The 18,604-nt window shown below is 38.0% G+C and overlaps 2 protein-coding genes across 4 annotated transcripts in view; both read right to left on the reverse strand.

Annotated features, from left to right (window-relative positions):
- LOC129767346 (uncharacterized) overlaps positions 1 to 18,604 on the reverse strand; it is a 62,573-nt gene that overhangs the window by 1,302 nt on the left and 42,667 nt on the right. For both annotated transcript variants that reach the window (XR_008741509.1, XM_055768100.1), the window contains exon 2: positions 13,717 to 14,054. Coding sequence is in view for 1 of the 2 variants with exons in the window: in XM_055768100.1 (XP_055624075.1) it covers positions 13,717 to 14,054 (338 nt within the window). In the remaining variant the exon portion in view is untranslated. The remainder of the gene's footprint in view (positions 1 to 13,716; positions 14,055 to 18,604) is intronic.
- LOC129767345 (bifunctional peptidase and arginyl-hydroxylase JMJD5) overlaps positions 14,073 to 18,604 on the reverse strand; it is a 66,181-nt gene continuing 61,649 nt past the window's right edge. For both annotated transcript variants that reach the window (XM_055768099.1, XM_055768098.1), the window contains 3 exons: positions 17,160 to 18,544; positions 16,992 to 17,093; positions 14,073 to 16,937 (listed from right to left, as the gene is read on the reverse strand). Coding sequence is in view for 1 of the 2 variants with exons in the window: in XM_055768098.1 (XP_055624073.1) it covers positions 16,603 to 16,937; positions 16,992 to 17,093; positions 17,160 to 18,435 (1,713 nt within the window). In the remaining variant the exon portion in view is untranslated. The remainder of the gene's footprint in view (positions 16,938 to 16,991; positions 17,094 to 17,159; positions 18,545 to 18,604) is intronic.

An 18,604-nucleotide genomic window follows, 5' to 3' on the forward strand; every position in this document is an offset into this window, starting at 1 on the left:
GCAAAAGCTTTGAGGATATTCTCATTCGATGGGGTGAGTAATTATCAAATTAGCTTCCGAGTTTTGTTGCTCGGTCAAACTAGCTATAGTGTTGGTCAAAATAAAAAGTACAAAGTCAGAAAAGTGCCAAAACACGGGCAAGCAAAGCAGCTGTCAAGAATTAATTGAACATTCAAAATTGCCGAACTTGTCTTAGACAGGTGAGTCCTAGGTGAGAGACATAAGTACATTTTGTTGGTTTAACCCTTTGCGATCCTTTGTCTGCTCTCAGCCACTACAGCAAGAAATCACACTAAATACTTTATTCAGCGTTGCAATATTTTTTTTTTAAACGAACTTAAATTTTTGTGAACTTTCTCACGAATGTACACGGAGTTTCTATGAATACTAGGTAACGGTACTCGGTATTAATAAAATACTATTAGCGTGGAAAAATAGGAGGATATCTTACAAAGGAAATTAATTACGATCGCAAAGTGTTAAAAACATCGAAAAATCGAACAGACGTAACCCACGCGTGACTTTAGGGTGCCAGTGTCATATTCCTCAATGCCCCAGATTTAAATCGACTGAACTAACGTTCACATGTTTCGTCCTATAATATCTCTTCACCGACAGCTTTCACAAGTTCGTTTAAATTTGAGCAACAGTGTTTTTTCAAAGTTATGCAAAATCCATAAAATTCAAACATACTCGAAGCATGGAATTATTTTGAATTTATAACCTCACAATGTTTCATTTGCAAAAGAATTTTTTCTTTCGATGCCAAATGACTTAAAAATGCATAATACGTCGAGTTCTGGTATTATCTCGATGATACTCAATCACCTACTACAATGCTCCAAATCTGATGTCAGCGTTCGACACCTTGACGTTTTTAAATGTAGAGTAAAGTGACCAGATGGTCAGAGGACTAATGCGGGACACAGAAAACGAAACGTTATGTATATACGTTATGTGAACATAAACCATAGTCTAGAGAGTCTCATTTATTCGTGAAACTCTTAACATGTGTCCAAGGAATTAAACCTGACCTGTAATCACTCAGTTGTGATTTTTCGGTGGTTTAGATTTTGTTTACGCCTGAAAATCTCCCACTCGGTAAGAGCATTTAGGTCTGGCAAACACGATTCAAATTCTACAATTTTCTTCCAATTATCTAATGGAATGCTCGAAAATTCCAATCCATTTTTCATCGATTTTAGTGTTAACGTATGCATTAAAAAAATGGACTAATTTCGGATGGCGATGAAAAAAAAACAACAAAAGATAATTTGATGGAACAAATTTTCGTTAAATGTTAGGTTTATTAAGCCTACAACAAAAATGATTCAAGGCTGTTGATTCGCAGCAGCAGCACTGTCAAGCAACTTGATGAGTTTTTCATACTGCCAGCTCCACCCCACAGCGAAGGAGTTGGACATTCTGAGGCACTTTGTGTCCGCCAGATATAGCCAATCTGGTATTTACAATATCCTCTCTCTGCCGCACCTTAAGCTGGGAGATCGAAGCATCCGGTCAAATGATGAAGGAGAATCTGGCCAAAGGGGACATTTTTATGCGGAAGCGTCAGATGAGACCGACCGTATCTGAGCTGAGCAGCAGGCAATCTTCCAGAAGAAATAGCTTGAGGTATCGGTCAAAACCTTTTTTCCGGTTAAAGAAGTGAAGAACTTCTTTTCGTACTCATAATGAAAGACAAAACGTACTTGATGCTAGAATTCAACGAATGCAAGGAACCGCATACTTTACGTTTCCTAGATAAGTGATGGCGACGAATATATCACCCACATCAAGTTCTCCAAGAAGGTCATTCTCTGACAAACGAGAAGGGAATATCCAAGCCGCTCTTCTTTCGAGACATATGGCAAACTGGGAGATATACAGCACGAAGTGCTTGCCGGAAGTTGCGAAGGTGATGTGGCCGAACCTGGGATCAGCCCATTATGCCAAAAGATCACTGGAGGATGGATCGGCTGGAGATAAACCGCCAACCTTACCAACATCCCCCAGCTGCGACCGATAGAAAACTTTTGGGCGAATGGCCAAAATGGAGAGACAGCCGACCACCAAAGCCACGAAAAGGTAAAAGAACACGCTGACATATATCTTCTCATCGGCCATAGTTGACGTTCCGGCCAACTTCCGTAAGGCCGCCAAGCGTTTCATTTACGATACTTCATCAAACAACCCTGTCTCTTCTTGTCCCGTATACACTAGTTATTCCGGCTTATTTAACACGTTAAGTCCTGACCGAGCTAGAGGACCAAAGATGAACTTTTCGTCTTATTCACGTTGGTCCCTGCGGATCAATAGGGGACTTTTATAAAAAATATTTTCTAATTTTGTTGCTGTCGTTTCCATTTGACACTCTCTAAACAAAAAGTCCACTGTCGGTGCGATGAAACCAGCCCAACATATTAATTTTTGGATGCATTGGAAGATCTCTTGAACAGTCTGTCAAATAAAAGTTTTTTTTGTGGTTCATCTATTTAATAAAATCAACATGATCAAATTGTAATATTGAAATATATTGATATCGCGGGACATTTTCGTTTCTTTTGCCAAATGCGGGACGTTTCGCGGGACGTAATCTTACGCGGGACATTTTGTGGAAATGCGGGACTGTCCCCCGTAACGCGGGACGTCTGATCAGTTTAATGTAGAGGGAAGGTGACGCTGATCCGACCTCCTAAATTGCAACGGGCATTCATCACATAAAATTCTGTTTTTTTGCCAACTTCGGCATTGAAATTAATACTATAACTCTTAAACTATGTTTTATACAGGTCGATGTGGTTCATGAGTGCTAAAAAAAGGGAAACCAGAGGCAGAATCGGAAGTCTCATTCTTCGACACCTTCAAAAATGGTGGTCATAAACCGACCTCCCCATGGTACTGAACCGGCCTTCGATTTTTTACAGCGACTCTACTCCCAATTGCCCGGAAATAACATACACCCTTTATCATATAGGTTAAGGAAAAAAGAATATAATCTTGTTTTGACCTCCGGTTTGCTGATAATGGCTCTAAATGACCAACAATGATGGATACCCCCTACGATATGGGTATCGGGTGAAAGGACTATAACAGTAAAGTCGAATATCGTATTCCGATGCCATTTTGTAAACGAATATGGTGGCTTCCGGTTAGTTGAAAACGGCACTAATAGACCGGAAATGAAGTTGAAGGAGTAGAGTTAGACCAGTGTTAAAGCGAGACAAAGACAGTTTTAGAGCGACAGTAAAAGAACACATGCACAAACGAAACGGGGCCGGAAACGGAAACGGAAACGGAAACGGAAACGGAAACGGAAACGGAAACGGAAACGGAAACGGAAACGGAAACGGGGCCGGAAACGGAAACGGAAACGGAAACGGAAACGGAAACGGAAACGGAAACGGAAACGGAAACGGAAACGGAAACGGAAACGGAAACGGAAACGGAAACGGAAACGGAAACGGAAACGGAAACGGAAACGGAAACGGAAACGGAAACGGAAACGGAAACGGAAACGGAAACGGAAACGGAAACGGAAACGGAAACGGAAACGGAAACGGAAACGGAAACGGAAACGGAAACGGAAACGGAAACGGAAACGGAAACGGAAACGGAAACGGAAACGGAAACGGAAACGGAAACGGAAACGGAAACGGAAACGGAAACGGAAACGGAAACGGAAACGGAAACGGAAACGGAAACGGAAACGGAAACGGAAACGGAAACGAAAACGAAAACGAAAACGAAAACGAAAACGAAAACGAAAACGGAAACGGAAACGAAAACGGAAACGGAAACGGAAACGGAAACGGAAACGGAAACGGAAACGGAAACGGAAACGGAAACGGAAACGGAAACGGAAACGGAAACGGAAACGGAAACGGAAACGGAAACGGAAACGGAAACGGAAACGGAAACGGAAACAGAAACGGAAACGGAAACGGAAACGGAAACGGAAACGAAAACGGAAACGGAAACGAAACAGAAACGAAACGGGAATGGAAACGACAACACTCAAATCCCTACGTTCAACATTCAACGCTCACCGTTCAACGGTCAACACGCAAACACAAACGCCCACACACATAGCAAAAACAAAGGGACAATTTAGAACGCCCCTGAAACTAAAGGTGGGACCATAATGCCGCGCTATGCGTCGCGTTGCGACAATTGTGCTTTGACACTCAATTTTAAATATGTGTGTTTCCATTTAGTCGAACACAATAATGCGTTGCGTCATTAGCATCGTTGTACTAAACGCTAACATTTGTTCTAAACTGCTTGCGACGAATTCGCGATGACAGTGGCATGGTGTCGACGTCTGGTGGCAACTTCAAATTAGGGCCATAATTTGGGTCCCAAACTCGTTAGTGTAATCTCTATCAAGACGGGTCTATGGTACTAGGTGAGGCCGTTTCGTCACTAAGTTGGTTAGGGGAGCGGTATATAAACAAGTACGGAAGAAAGCAGAAGGGGATTTTTTTCCTTGAAGCGTGAAAGAGACAGACTGATCACGAGCGAGCTTGGGCACAAGCTTATTGTGTTTTGTTTACAAACAAAACACAGTAGACTTCCAAAATGGCTGAAGAGTGGTTTTAGCAAGTTGGCCCACCTTAGGATATACTTCTACGCGCCTTGATCTCTATCAGATTAGAAGACACGAAGCCGGTTTTTAAATTCTAAAATTTGAATGAACATTTTCACATCATGTTATTTGATTACTTGAAACACGTGTTTCTGACTTTCATTCAACCATATGGCTAAACGATTCCAACATTGTTGCTGAATTTTTTCATCATAATATAGAGTTGTCTTCATAAACAATTTTCGTATGAGACTTTTTCACAACCTGCAAACAAAAATGTTTTTCATTTAAATAGAATACTAGTTTGATATGGAAAAGTTAATTTTCATTCACAATTTTAATTTTGAAAACATGTTCATTCCGACTGAAAATCAGCTATTCTTTCACGCTACCCTAAACTAGTAAACGAAGCTCAATGCCGGATATGTCAATGTGTTGTTTTTAAAAACATTCAACTGATCCGTTGACACAACAAGAACAAGATTTTCATACGAATTTTATTTTGTTTTTATTTACATGAAAAGTGGTGACGCGAATGCTAGATTGTGACTGCAAATCAACAGACTGCGTCAGGCGAATGTTTTAGTACAAAACGCAAACAATGACAGCTGATGAGAAGCAACGCACAACGCGGCATTATGTTTCCACCTTAAGTCAGGCCATGTGCTACAGGTTACAAAACAAAAATCATTTTATATAGCTTGTTGTAGAGAGCAAATCATAAGCAATCTAAATTGCCTTGTTTTGTAGTTTTTCGATACCTACAAGAATATTTAACTCAATTTCTGTATAGGTCAAAAATCTAACTTTTCCTTTTTTGAAGCTTTGAAACGGCGCCAAAACGCTAGAATGAAGGAAGCTGGAAAAAGGTTACCATTCATCCAAATTGTCAGCGTTGTGACACCTTCCATTTGACACTACTAAAAATTCGGTAGGTAGTGTCATTCCCGAGATTCAAGGGGTGGTCGGATTAGGGCAACCTTCTCCTATACGTATTAAGACGTTGGAATTCACAGGTGGTCGATTGACACTGCAATACTTGTTCGCTAACTGGACTGTAAACGAAACCCAGTTATCGAATTCCACTTGCTCACTAGGCTGACATATCGTTTGATATACTCACATTTTATTGATACATTTTACGCATGCCTAGTCAAAGAGCGGTCTAGTTATAGTACGCTTAGTTAGCGAAAGACTACTGTATATAATTAAAACTACATTCGTTTAGCCGCACTTGAAAAAAAAACTTGAAACACTTACAAAACAACTAGGAATGTTCTTTTTATCGGGATACTTATTTGCTGTAGTGATAATGTATTAAAGTCACTTTTGTTGAAAGGACGTGCGTCACAATCACACACACAAGGCGGCATCGATGGATATAAACAATCAAACGTCGATTTTTCCCGAGACATACGTTTAGCCGCAGGGCATAAAAATCGAGTGTTCGCATAATCACCAAGCCTTTATCTGTGTTTTTTGAAAAAATACTTGGGAATATTCAATTTACAAGATAAATATTAGATGTACAACGTAAGAAGTTGGTCAGATTATGGCGAAAGGTATTCTATTGACGGAAGAGGGGCGAGAAATAATAAAGATATTCAGTGAACAAAAGTTTTCTAATCGCCCGATCGTAACAAAAATTGGTCTATGTAAAGAAAAAGAGAAAGTGGTACGGAATTTCTTTAAATAATGACAGAAATATGGGGTATAACGACCAACAAATGGGAACACCAAAGTTACTTTGCGTCTTAAAGGTCAAATAAGACACGTAGCAACCAGGAAACGATGTCCTGCTCATACATTAAGGCAGAATATGTTGTTCCAGTAACGAAGAGGCATATTGTGCGCATCTTGAATGAGTCACCAAACATCATGTGGAAGAAACCTCAAGGGAAGCCGAAACTGACCGCCACCCATAAACAGAACCATCTCATTTTCGCCCGGCAATACATGGAATGGAAACTAGAATGGAGAAATGTTGTATTTTCCGGCGAAAAAAGTTCAATTTGGATGGTCCGAACTGTTACAGTTGGTATTGGTACAATTTAAGTCAACGGCATGCCGTGAGATCGAAGCGAAACTTTGGGGGCGGAAGTTTGACAGTATGGGGAGCCGTTTCCTATCACAGCAAGCTTCTCATTTGTTTCATTTTCACTCGAATGAACTCCGAAAAGTATCTTCAATTACTGGAGGAGTTTTGATTGGCCATATTGAGAATAACGCTACTGAGGATATCGGTTTTTCAGCAGGATTATGCATAGATCCACGTTTCCAAGCAATCGAAGGCATGGTTCGCCGAGAAGGACATTCTTGAATGACGTTAACGTTCCCTTGTGGAACTTATGCCGTCTCAACGTATGCATTGACTAGCGTCATTTATTAATACTTGGTTGAGATTTTTCAAGCTAAATAACACGCCTTGAATGTATTCCGAGGGGCAAGCTCTTGAATACACGTAACCACAGTGCAAGTCGAAGAAAATTTCTTTGACGAAAAATCCCCCGGCCAGAACGGGAATCGAACCCGAACACGCGGCATCATAATGTGAGACGCTAACCACTCGGCCACGGGTGCACCAAGAAGCCGAGGACATTCCGCTTCTCGAATGACCTGCTGGCAGTCGATTGCAATCCCATAGAAAATACCTATGGAGAATCTTGGCCGAGATGGTCTATGCAAACGGATGACAATTTGACAACATTTCCAGTCTCAAGGCAGTAATTCACAGGGGTATGACTAAAACGTCAAATCCCTCATATTGCCAGTGTACCCAATATTACTGCGGTTCACTGACATTTTGGTTCTCTCAATTACTGTTGTTTACAACTCGGTCCGATTATATAGTCGAATAGTGGCTAACCTTAAACTCCATGTTAAATGTGAACACCTCCATGTGAAACCGAAATATAAAAATCGCTCATGCAGTTAGAAATAAAGCATACTATCTCCGTGATTTCAACGATTTTAATCCTCGCAAATGATATGTTAGTAAACAAATGACGCCATATTGATTTTGATTTTGGGTAGCCTATATTCAATTGATGTCTAACCCCTGAGTAATTCAGGAATGTTGGGCTATAATCAATATGGCAGCACTTTAAAAGCTGTCTGACTCGATGCCAAATCGAGTTTTCAAAGTGATCCGAAATGGAGGTGGACATTTTTTTCCCCAAAATATATATTTTTAATCAAGGCTCATATGCCGTTAGCCTGACGGGGCCGGGTATTCAATATTTTGACATTTTTTTCTTATTATCTATGTTAGTAATATGTAACCGATTACTCGCGGTTGGCTCGAGGTTAGTATTACAATAGTTTTCGTAATTGGGATGTTGCTGTCTCCAATACTCTGTACGTGTACCCGACACGGGATACTTCCTATTGGGATGCAGCTGACCATTGATCAGCAACGCCCCCCTAGTCTGTACCCCATATCTAGCGTGGTGCGTCTTCTCGACTCGAGGAATTCAGGATGGAAAGGTCATTAGCCGTCAGCTGGTGTAGAGTTGTCATGAGCGGTACAACCTTTGACTCTTGTTGAATGATCAGTGGACTGTACAACCTTAGGCCCGTGTATCTGTAAAGAGTGTGTGTAGAAGGAGGTGGACATTTAGTGGACATACTAAATATTAGCTACCGATTGGTCTCGAAATTTGCCGCACAAATTTTCTTTTATTGAAATTTTAGGATGCGGCTAAACGAATGTCCACACTGATTTCACATATTTGAATTACTTAGAAAACAAAAAGTGAATTTATTCTTGTTTTTAGAATTTAGAATTTTAGAATCAAGAATTTAGAATTTTAGAATTTTTTTTAGAATTCGATGAAAATAAACAATAATCGTCTCTTATCAGCAAAACTGTACAAAGAATTGACTTGTTTTTAAAAATATTGAGGAAAAATAGGGTGCGGCTAAACGAATGTCTACCACTGTATGAAACACTGATCTCAGATTTGACGTTCTGCTATAGACGATCGCATGTCTCCAATCTTTTTGATAATTCCTCGTATTTCTATTTAATTCAATCATAACTCATCAACACAAAAGCAAGCGATAACTAGTTAATTCATCTCCCTCGTACAGGAAATGCATTCCTCTATAATAAAGATCCTGATTTCTCGGTTCTATTCTTTTTCCAAATTGAATGGTTTTGCCATCTAAGGAAGACTAACCTGGCATGATAGACAATCTTTCTTATAACGTACCTACATAGTTTTCGTAAAAAGTTGTCTGTAGATGTAATTAACATGTTGAATGTTGGAATCTAGAGTCAAACTAAATACACTGAACACAGTTTAAGAGACATCGAGTAACAGCAAAAATATAATACTAGTGCAAATTAGAAATATGAACAAAAAACAATCATCATTTCAAAACTACGAGTACAAAGCAGTCATACAGAACAAAAGATTCACCACACGCATTGTGTGACATTGCTTGGGACGCAAAGCGAACTCGTCAACATGAAACTGAAATTTTCTCATCTCTCACCCTTTCTCTACACAACACCCAGCCATTAACTGTATATTGTCACCCTTTGTAAGTCAGAATTGAAAGGAACCATTGTGCCACGCTTACATTAGGTGTTGTGAGGACCATCTCCGGTTCGAATGAACTTTGCACACTATTTCGGTATAGAAAACTAAGTTTTTTTCCATCGGTGAGAAGATTGTTCTGACTGATGGGTATTATTCAGAAGGACGTACAGACAATCGCAAAATTGAGTGTACAAATGCTACTTGACGATACTTTCCATTTATTGTTATAAAATATTAAAAATAAAATACATTGATTCTTTTGAAGCGTATCCATTAACTAGTTGTACGCGCAATAAAATTCCGCGAAAAGTTCTCTGCTAATTGTTTATTCGCAAAATTTGAAAACAATCTCTATTCTAGGCATCGCAAAATTGAGTGTACACCTCAAATTCCTCTGAACAAATTAGCCTTGTAAGTAAGATCTTTGCGAATTACCGTACCTTTTTTCGTCAGTGATTGGTGTCAACACTTAACCACTGCTTGGGCAGTGTTAGTTCTTGATTTTTTTATTGATGTTTGAAAAAGTTTTTATCAAAATGGAAAGTTAAGGGGAAGAAATAGATATTGTTGCACGTACAATGAAAATAAGTATGAATTGTCGTGAAAAGACATTGCAGGAATTAGCAGCTATACTTGGAAGAACCCACTCTACAGTAAAGAAAATCATAAACAAGTGGAAATGTGAAAGGAACCATGGAAAATCTTCCGGTAGAGAGCGCAAACGGATCATATCTTCTGATGGTGAACGGGTAATTGTTCGAACATTGCGAAAGATTCCTAAAACAAATATTCTTAAACTGACTAAGGCAGTAGCCGGCACCATTGAAAGGCCAGCCCACACAGACACTGTCCGGAGAGCAGCATAGCAGCAATCTGAGAGGTCGTGTTGGCCGTGATAAATATTTCATCTCAAAGGTGAATATGAAAAAAAAGACTAGAGTTTGCTAAGGCATATGTAAACAGAAATAAGGAGTTCTGGAACAAGGTCTTTGATACGGATGAGCCGAAAACCAAAATTTGAATCGAATGAAAGACAGATGACGTGGAGGAAACCAGGATCGGTGCTTCAGATTCAGCATTTGGTTACCACAGTAAAACACGGCGGCGGTAGTCAGTTGATGTATGGTACATTGATGACATTGTTCCAGTTCCAGGAACCATGGAGTTTATCGATTCGGTGATGGACAAGATGGCTTACTTGATCTTCCTGAAACATAACTCACCCTCCCTCGTGATTACTACTTTCAGCAGAATAATGACCCGAAACAAACAGACTTCGTGGTGCGGGAATGCCTGCTCTATAATGTCCCAATCAACTCAAAACACCTTCGAAATCACCGAACTTGAACACTATTGAGTATCCATGGTGGGAAATGAAGAACCATCCATCCATCGAAATCCAGGGAACGAAGCGAAACTCAAAACGATGATTACGGAGATCTGGGAGGCACTTCCGTCTACAGTGACCAGAAATCTCGCCTTGGTGCTTGTAGGAAGTACTGGACACCAAAGGGGGGCCATACCAAATACAAGGAGATTAATTTTTGTTATCTGTTAACATTTCGAAACTGATTTCAATTTTCTTATTAAGAAAAACTTGGACTGTACACTCAATTTTGCCACGTCTCAATTAGAGATTTTTTATTTGTATTTGAAACATATAGTAGAAATGTGATCATTTTAATTTTTTTTTCTCATCACTACATGAGAATAAAATGGTTCGATTTTACGATGAATATAAGTCGCATTTTATTATTTACTTTTTAACCCCGAAAACTCAAAATAACAAACCCGCACGAGTTGTATAATCAATTTTGCGATGAACTGTATATATTTTAGGATAAACTTTGAATTATACTCTAAAATATTTTGTTGAATAGAAAAAATCAGAGGTATTTAGATTGCATTTCTAGGATGGAGAAATGTAAAATGAAAAAAATTGTTCCTTGGAGCTCGCTTTCTGGGATTTTTTTTTTGGAAAATCACAATGTATTCCAATCGTAATCGAATTTTTGATTTAGAACGATATGGATTTGGAAGATTCAGAGTAACTGTTACCGATTTTCGAAACTGTCTTATTCAACATGAGTAAATTACACATTATAATACATTATAATACACATATAAGTTTCAAACAAAAATATCCCTATTCGTTCAAAGGGCCTGGCCGGGCAAGGGAGTAAAAAGTGCCTCCAAACCAAACCACAAACTGTATGGCAAACATTGTATAGGATATTAAATAAGAAATTCTGACGGTTTATTTGAACCCATATGAGGTTTAACATAGGATCTATAGTGAAAAACGTACTTTTTCGTTTATTTCAAGCCATCCTCAAAAGCTTCGAGATAAAAATTTGAAAAAAATACTGAATGTGCATCTTACTACGGTGTATTAAGAAAAATTTCATCAAAAATTTAAGTACTAAAAAAATATTGAAATCTTGGAAAAAAAATTCTGGATTTAGAGATTCAGTACTATTCTAATTCATATTTAAATGTGTTCCTACGGCTTTTTTTAGATATGTGGGTTTTTTTCAGATTTTTTTCAGTGTTGCGCGGTACAAACAATTTTTTTTTTATATTGCCAAAGGGTCTGACAGGGTACGGGAGTAAGAAGTCCCCCAAACCAAATCACCAGCTGTATGGAAAATATAGTATAGGGTACTAAATAAAACATTTTGGCAGTAGTACCATATATTTGAGTCCTTATTTGTTACACCATAGGATCTATGGTGGGAGGCGATCTGGCGTAGTGGTAACATCCATACCTCTCACGCAGAGATCACGAGTTCAATTCTCACTCCCGACATTCTTCCAAAAAAAAAACCGAAGTAAAAGTGACGAACCAGCCGAAATGTGTTGAAAATCACTATAATAAAGAAAAAAAAGGATCTATGGTAAAAAGGCACCTTTTCGTTTTTTTCACGCCATTCTCAATAGCTTTGAGACAAAAATATGAAAAAATACCGAAAGTACATCTTACTAAGGTGTATCGATAAATATCTTCAAACTGTTTTCACCAAAAAATCTAATAGTAAAAAAAATTAAATACGCAGTACAGAAAATATTTATACATTTTGTGGCATTTCGAAATTTTGAAAAAAAAATAACTTTGAGATCCAGTTCTGCTCTAATTTTCATTTAAATGCGTTCGTATGTGTCTTTTTTTCTACATTTGGCGAAATTTTTCCTGAAATTTTAAGAGCATTGCGAGACACAAAAATTATTTTCTTCATCGTCTGCATTATTATTTTTATTTTCTTGAAATCGGTTATTTTATTGTATTCGTGGTTTTTGATTGTAGGATTAAATTAAAAAAATTAAAATTGTTCGGTTTTTTTCAAGTGTTTATCTCATTAATCCGAATGATCTTTCTACAAGGACTTTTTTTTCTCACAGAGCTCCATCGTACTGCTGACTCCTATGAATTTGGTAAACCATCTAAATCCAGCAGTAATGCAGTAATGGGTCTCTAAATTCAAAATAAATTAAAAATGCCCAAAGGCAAAAAAAAATTTTGAAATTCAAGAAAAAATTGAACTACATGTGGAAAAAACAACACATACGAACGCATTTGAATAAAAATTAGAGTAAAATTTGGTTTCAAAGTAATATTTTTTGTCCAAATTTCGAAATGCCTGAAAATATATATAATTTTTTTTTGTACCGCGAAAAACACTCTAAAAATTCTGAAAATAATCACATATACCTAAAATTGACGTAGCAAGAAACTTGAATACAAACTAGAGTAGTACTGAATCTCAATTAAAAAAAAATAATTTAAAATAAAAATAAAAATCAATTTAAAAAAAATTTTAGTACTTGATTTTTTGATGAAAAAAATTTTTGAAAATATTGACCGATACACCTTAGTTAGATGTACTTTCAGTATTTTTTTAAAATTTTTGTCTCACAGCTATTGAGAATGGTGCGAAAAAAAAGAAAAGGTGCATTTTTCACCATAGATCCTATGGTGTACCAAATAAGGACCCAAATATCTGGTACAACTGCAAAAATGTTTTATTTAGTACTATACTATATTTTCCATACAGCGGGTGATTTGGTTTGGGGGATTTTTTACTCCCTTACCCAGCCAGACTCTTCGAAAATGTAAAAAAATATTATACCGCGCAACACTGAAAAAATCACACATATCTAGAAAAGCCGTAGGAACACAGTTAAATATGAATTAGAGTAGTACTGAATCTGTAAATCCCAAAAAAAAAGTTCAAGATTTCAATATTTTTTAGTACTTCAATTTTGGATGAATTTTTTTTTATAATTTTTCTTGATACACCGTAGTCAGATGTACATTTAGTTTTTTTTTCAAATTTTTCTCACGAAGCTTTTGAGGATGGCGTGAAATAAACGAAAAAGTACTTTTTTCACTATAGATCCGATGTTGAACCACATAGTGGTTCAAAAAAACCACCAAAATTTCTTTTTTAATATCCTATACAATATTTGTTATACATCTAGTGATTTGGTTTGGGGGCATTTTTTACTCCCTTACCCGGCCAGGCCCTTTATCTATTTTCTCAAATCTACCATGAATATAGTCATGCACTCCATCTACACACTCACCATTCCTACGGGGTTACGCGCCGGTATCCACTGGTAGATCAGCTTCCGGTTGAAATACCACTTGAGCACAAAGCCGCACTCATTAGCCTTAATCTCATACTGGCAGTCCATTATCAGTGGTTTCACTGTGGAGGTATTATAATTTGTCTGACTATCATTGCTTGCGGTAAAATTGGTCCCTGAAGTTGGCTCCGTCACGACGGCTGACCCGTTCGGCTCATCCTGAAAGTGCTCGTGTTGGCGGCGGTGTTCGGACGAAAAGGCAGTGAGAAATTCATCCCGCTCGAGTATGTATGTTCTTGGCACTTCGAGATTGGTGATATGTACGCAGGTATATGCTAGAATTGAGCAATGAAGATGCGAGCAAAGAAAAGGAAGAAAATGTGATAGAGTTATTATCTTATCTCTACAGCAAAAAAAAATCATTTCGAAACATTCTTAACTATGTCGTAGTTCTTCCGCTAAACTCAAGTCAGGCAAATATTATACATCTCACGTTTCACAGCACTTCATGTCTCGAGCATGCAACTATGCCTTCTCCGAGAAAAAACAAGTAAAACTATTACTTGGGAAGCCAGATTCGAACGCCACGAAATCATATTTATCCCGGCTTTTGCCATGAGATTGAAACACAAGCGCTAATGAGGTTTAACATTTTATTACATTATTCAGTCGGATTGATTCTCAAGACGCTGGGTATTGCTCGTTCGCTTTCGACTGCTCCATAAGTTATTCAGTGAAATTGTTGCACTCCCCTTTGCACTCCACAAGAAGCGGCGTGAAAATAAGGATTGCCTGGTGTGTGCCAAGGCGATTTATACAAACTCAATAATGGATGCGATTTGTTTTTATCGAGACCGAGAACGCCCAATTTTAATTCACTTTCGCTGTAGTGTCTCGTTGAGGGCGTTCCGAGCGCTTTACGGGGATGTCGATGGATCATTTCGTCTTCTCTGGATGACTTTTGCTCTCGGGGTTTATGCTATTATGTTAAGACTTATTCCAGGCAGATTGAGGGAACTTGGTGCCGTGGGAACGATACGTATAATATAGAATGCTAAACGTTATTATGCAAATGGGGTGTTTCATTCTAGCTATGTCTATTTCAAAACTCGATCGTTTGTGATAGAAATAGGTTGATCCCAGATAATTATTAAGATGGTGTCTGGTATGTCAGACTAGAGGCCCGAACTGAAACGACAAAACCCGTATATGAAACGTGTATTAAACATAAATGGAGAATGAAACCAATCGATTCTAATGCTGTGTTCGTGATCTGATAGGAAATGTGTGTTCGTTTACTAAACATTTTAGAAGACGTTTTGTGATAATGTTCAGATATAAACTAATCGATTGTAAATATCCATGATAAGCTTTTCGGATCAACCAAAACATTACCCCTCCAGCAATTCATTTCATAGATGTTGCCAGACATTGAAAGGTTGAAAATAGAACACCACATTATGGAACGAAAATATTTGTCGTTTTATTAACAGATTATGAAAAGGACGTTTAAAGTAAACGGACCAAACAGTGCTTCAGAATAAACATTCTTCACAAAAAGTTTGTTCCATCAACTGAAAAATTTCAATAAAAGTATTATAAAGTTTAAATCATTTTTATTTTGAAATCAAATGTTGTATGGGGCAACAACTCAATAAATGCGACTATTGGGTGTGAGATTCAGATTCGTGAAGTCACATGCTTAAAAAATATATATGCAATATTAACGAGATCTTCATGCCTACCAAACTTGAATTTCAAAAACATTCCAATATCGTTATTCAATTCAAAAACATAGAAGAGTGCATATCTCCCAGCACACATCAGTGTGGAAAAAATCGTTATATTCTTTACAATTGTTTGTGCAGTCCTATATGTCTAAGAAAAATGTAGTACTTTAGTTTCTTTCCTCCATTCACTGGTGTAATTCTTAAACGAAAGGGTGGAACGACCAAAGTTTTGTTGAAAAAAATGTGCCGACTAAAACTAGCAACTAACATAGCAGTGAGGCACAATTTGAATATATCTAGGGTAAGTGTACCAATTATGGAGGACATATGTCACCAATTTGCAGAAAATGGCGAATAAATACTCTATTTTAGATCAAAAGTATACAAGAGTATACTTTTTCTAGCAGTTTGAACTCTGTTCTTGAAGATTCTCACTGATATTTCCATGATTATTCGAATAAATTGGGTAAAAACATGTTTGAAAATGTCACTTCCATGTACCCATTACGGTGATAGTGTTCCTGTAGTTTCGTAATAAATGTACCTATTATGGTAATAGTCGATGTCACATGGAAAAAATGTTAATAGGATTGAAATAATACGTCAATAATAATTTTTAATTAAAACTTTGTCTCTAAATCTTATTCCTAGTATGCAATACTGTGTCGTTAATTCTACACTCGACAACAAATTATGGGAACAAAGCGCGAAGCCGAAGTTTAAAGTAATTTTAGAAATGTTGTAACTTCGTAAAAAATCAACGCGTGAGGATGAGATATACGTCATTTTGAAGCATTAAATTTTAAGTTTTGAGATGTAGTACAAATTTTACCAGAAGATTGAAGTGCTATTCGTACCCTTGGAATGAACAATACGCAACTTTAGTTTTCATGTTTTTGTGAAGAAGTTCAAATATGTTTTTTTTTATTTTGTGTCGTTTTTCGGGGCTTTCAGATATCTGATTGGGAGAATAGAATAAAAATTAATTTGTGTTAAAAGACAACGCCGTCGCTAGACAACGTACTCTATTAATTTATTAATATATTCATACAGTCATGCATAAATGCATTAATTTGTGTATGGAGTGAAAAATTTTCAGTTTTTCTGATCGTAACACGCTTGTTTTTTAGCTTTGGATTAGATTTTTTTCTGTTTAGCTCTTTTTCTCACGCTCACGCTCTTCAAGCCTAGCTCTTTTTGCTTCTTCCCGCTGAATTTTCGCCTCCTGACGTTCCAATGCCTTTCTTTTCTTTTGTTGCTCTTTTTCCATTTTAACTTCTTCTTCCTTACGAATTTCTTCGAGTCGTTGTCCAGCTGTAAGAATTGGTTGAAATTTTCTAACGTAGTTGCGGTGTCTGCAACTGCGACGGGGTGTGGGTGGAACCTTGAATACATCCGAAAGTCTACGTCTAACAGTTGTTTCTGTTTTGTTCTTGACTTCTTGCAACATCCCATCAATAAGAACAGTGTTGTTGTGTAGCGTTTTATCTACAAAAATTAAAAAATTGTCATTTCTTCCATACTAGCTTACTACAAACTTACTATTTTTGAAATTCTTTGCCGTATCATTTTTGAATTGAGCCAAATCATCCGTCTCTGTTCCTGTGGTAGCCAGTTCTCTCAGATAAATGCTTTCTTCGTTGTCTGCTGAAACCAAACACATTCACTTATAGCAAAATACGCATCATTTGATGACGAATATGTACCTACCAAACCTGATATCGAAAGATTTTTCCAAAGTATTCTCTATTGGCTGACCGGAAGTGGACTCTGCTACCATACTGCAACAAGTGCTGACGTCATCAACGTTGATAATTTCGCAGTCGTTGATGTCAATGTCCATAGGCTTCGGAGATCCGAAAACATATTCTTCGACAGCATCAGTATCACGATCACGTTCAACTTGCATGAAAGATGAAGTACCATTTTCTGTCGATGACGACAGACCGTGGAATTTAATATGGGGACGGACAATCTCTCGATGAAAATATCGAATAATTCTTTCCTCCCGCGTGAGCAGATTAACATTGCCTTCGATTTTGGCAATTGTGTGGGCTCCTATCAAGTCGTACGCTTCTATAATTCTATCCATACTGATGCTAACATTCGGTTCCGCATCACAGTTCTGGTCCGTAGGATATGAGATTTCCTGGGTTTTCAGTGTTTCTGGTAGATTTGTTAACATAGTTTCTTTAGCTGTTTCCACAGACATTGCCGATGTATCCTTTATAGATGTTGCCTTCACAATACACTTGGAATAATCCACAGCATTCGGATCAAAAGGATATATTCCACATACACGGAATCCATTTTTTATTGTTTCGGGTATTATTCCATTTTTAACCGCCTTTGCCAGGACGCTTCCAAAATGCATCATTGTAAGTGAAGAACCTTGATGTTCATATCTCCACTCTTCAACTGATTTTCTCCATTCGTTCTTTAAAGGGCGAAACACTGCTACATCCGCAGGTTGTGTGATGTGAGTGGTTTTTGGATATAACGAAATCAGCACAATTCCTAGTGACTGGCATACATCGGCGACTTCTAGTGTTTTGTGTGATGCATGTCCGTCGACGAAGAAAATCACTGGGAACAATACGCCTTGTTCTACGAGGAATGGATGGAAGATTTTCACAATATACTCACGAAAATTGTGAGTATCCATCCAACCTCGGTCACTCTGACCAAGACCCCAGTTCGCAGGAAAACCTTGAGCAACTTCCTTTCGGATGCGTTGCCCAGGGAGTATCACGTGTGGTGGTACTACAACTCCAGACGCTCCAAAGGCGAACATTACGGTGATGTTTTGTTTCCCGGGAGGTTGCTCTACTTCGTAAACGTTGCGGGATCCAGTGAGGGCAATGACCTCCTTTGTTTTGGGGTGAAAATAAAAACTTGTTTCGTCCCGTGATAAACTCTTGAGGGGTCCTCCAAAATTACACGTATCAAGTTTGCAGTCGCATACTAGTCTACCATCCTGAACCATCTGCGAAGAACTTGTTCGCTCACACGGCTACTTGCCGCGGATACTGCTTCTGGAGTACGGAACGAAAATCCGGGATTGCGTCGCATAAAACCAGTTAACCACTTTCGTCCTGGAATTGTGTATAACATTCAGCATGATTGTTTAGTGTTCAAGCCTTTCAAAAGTTTTA

Source organism: Toxorhynchites rutilus, chromosome 2 (assembly GCF_029784135.1).
Source record: "Toxorhynchites rutilus septentrionalis strain SRP chromosome 2, ASM2978413v1, whole genome shotgun sequence".
In the NCBI taxonomy this organism is placed as follows: Eukaryota; Metazoa; Arthropoda; class Insecta; order Diptera; family Culicidae; genus Toxorhynchites; species Toxorhynchites rutilus.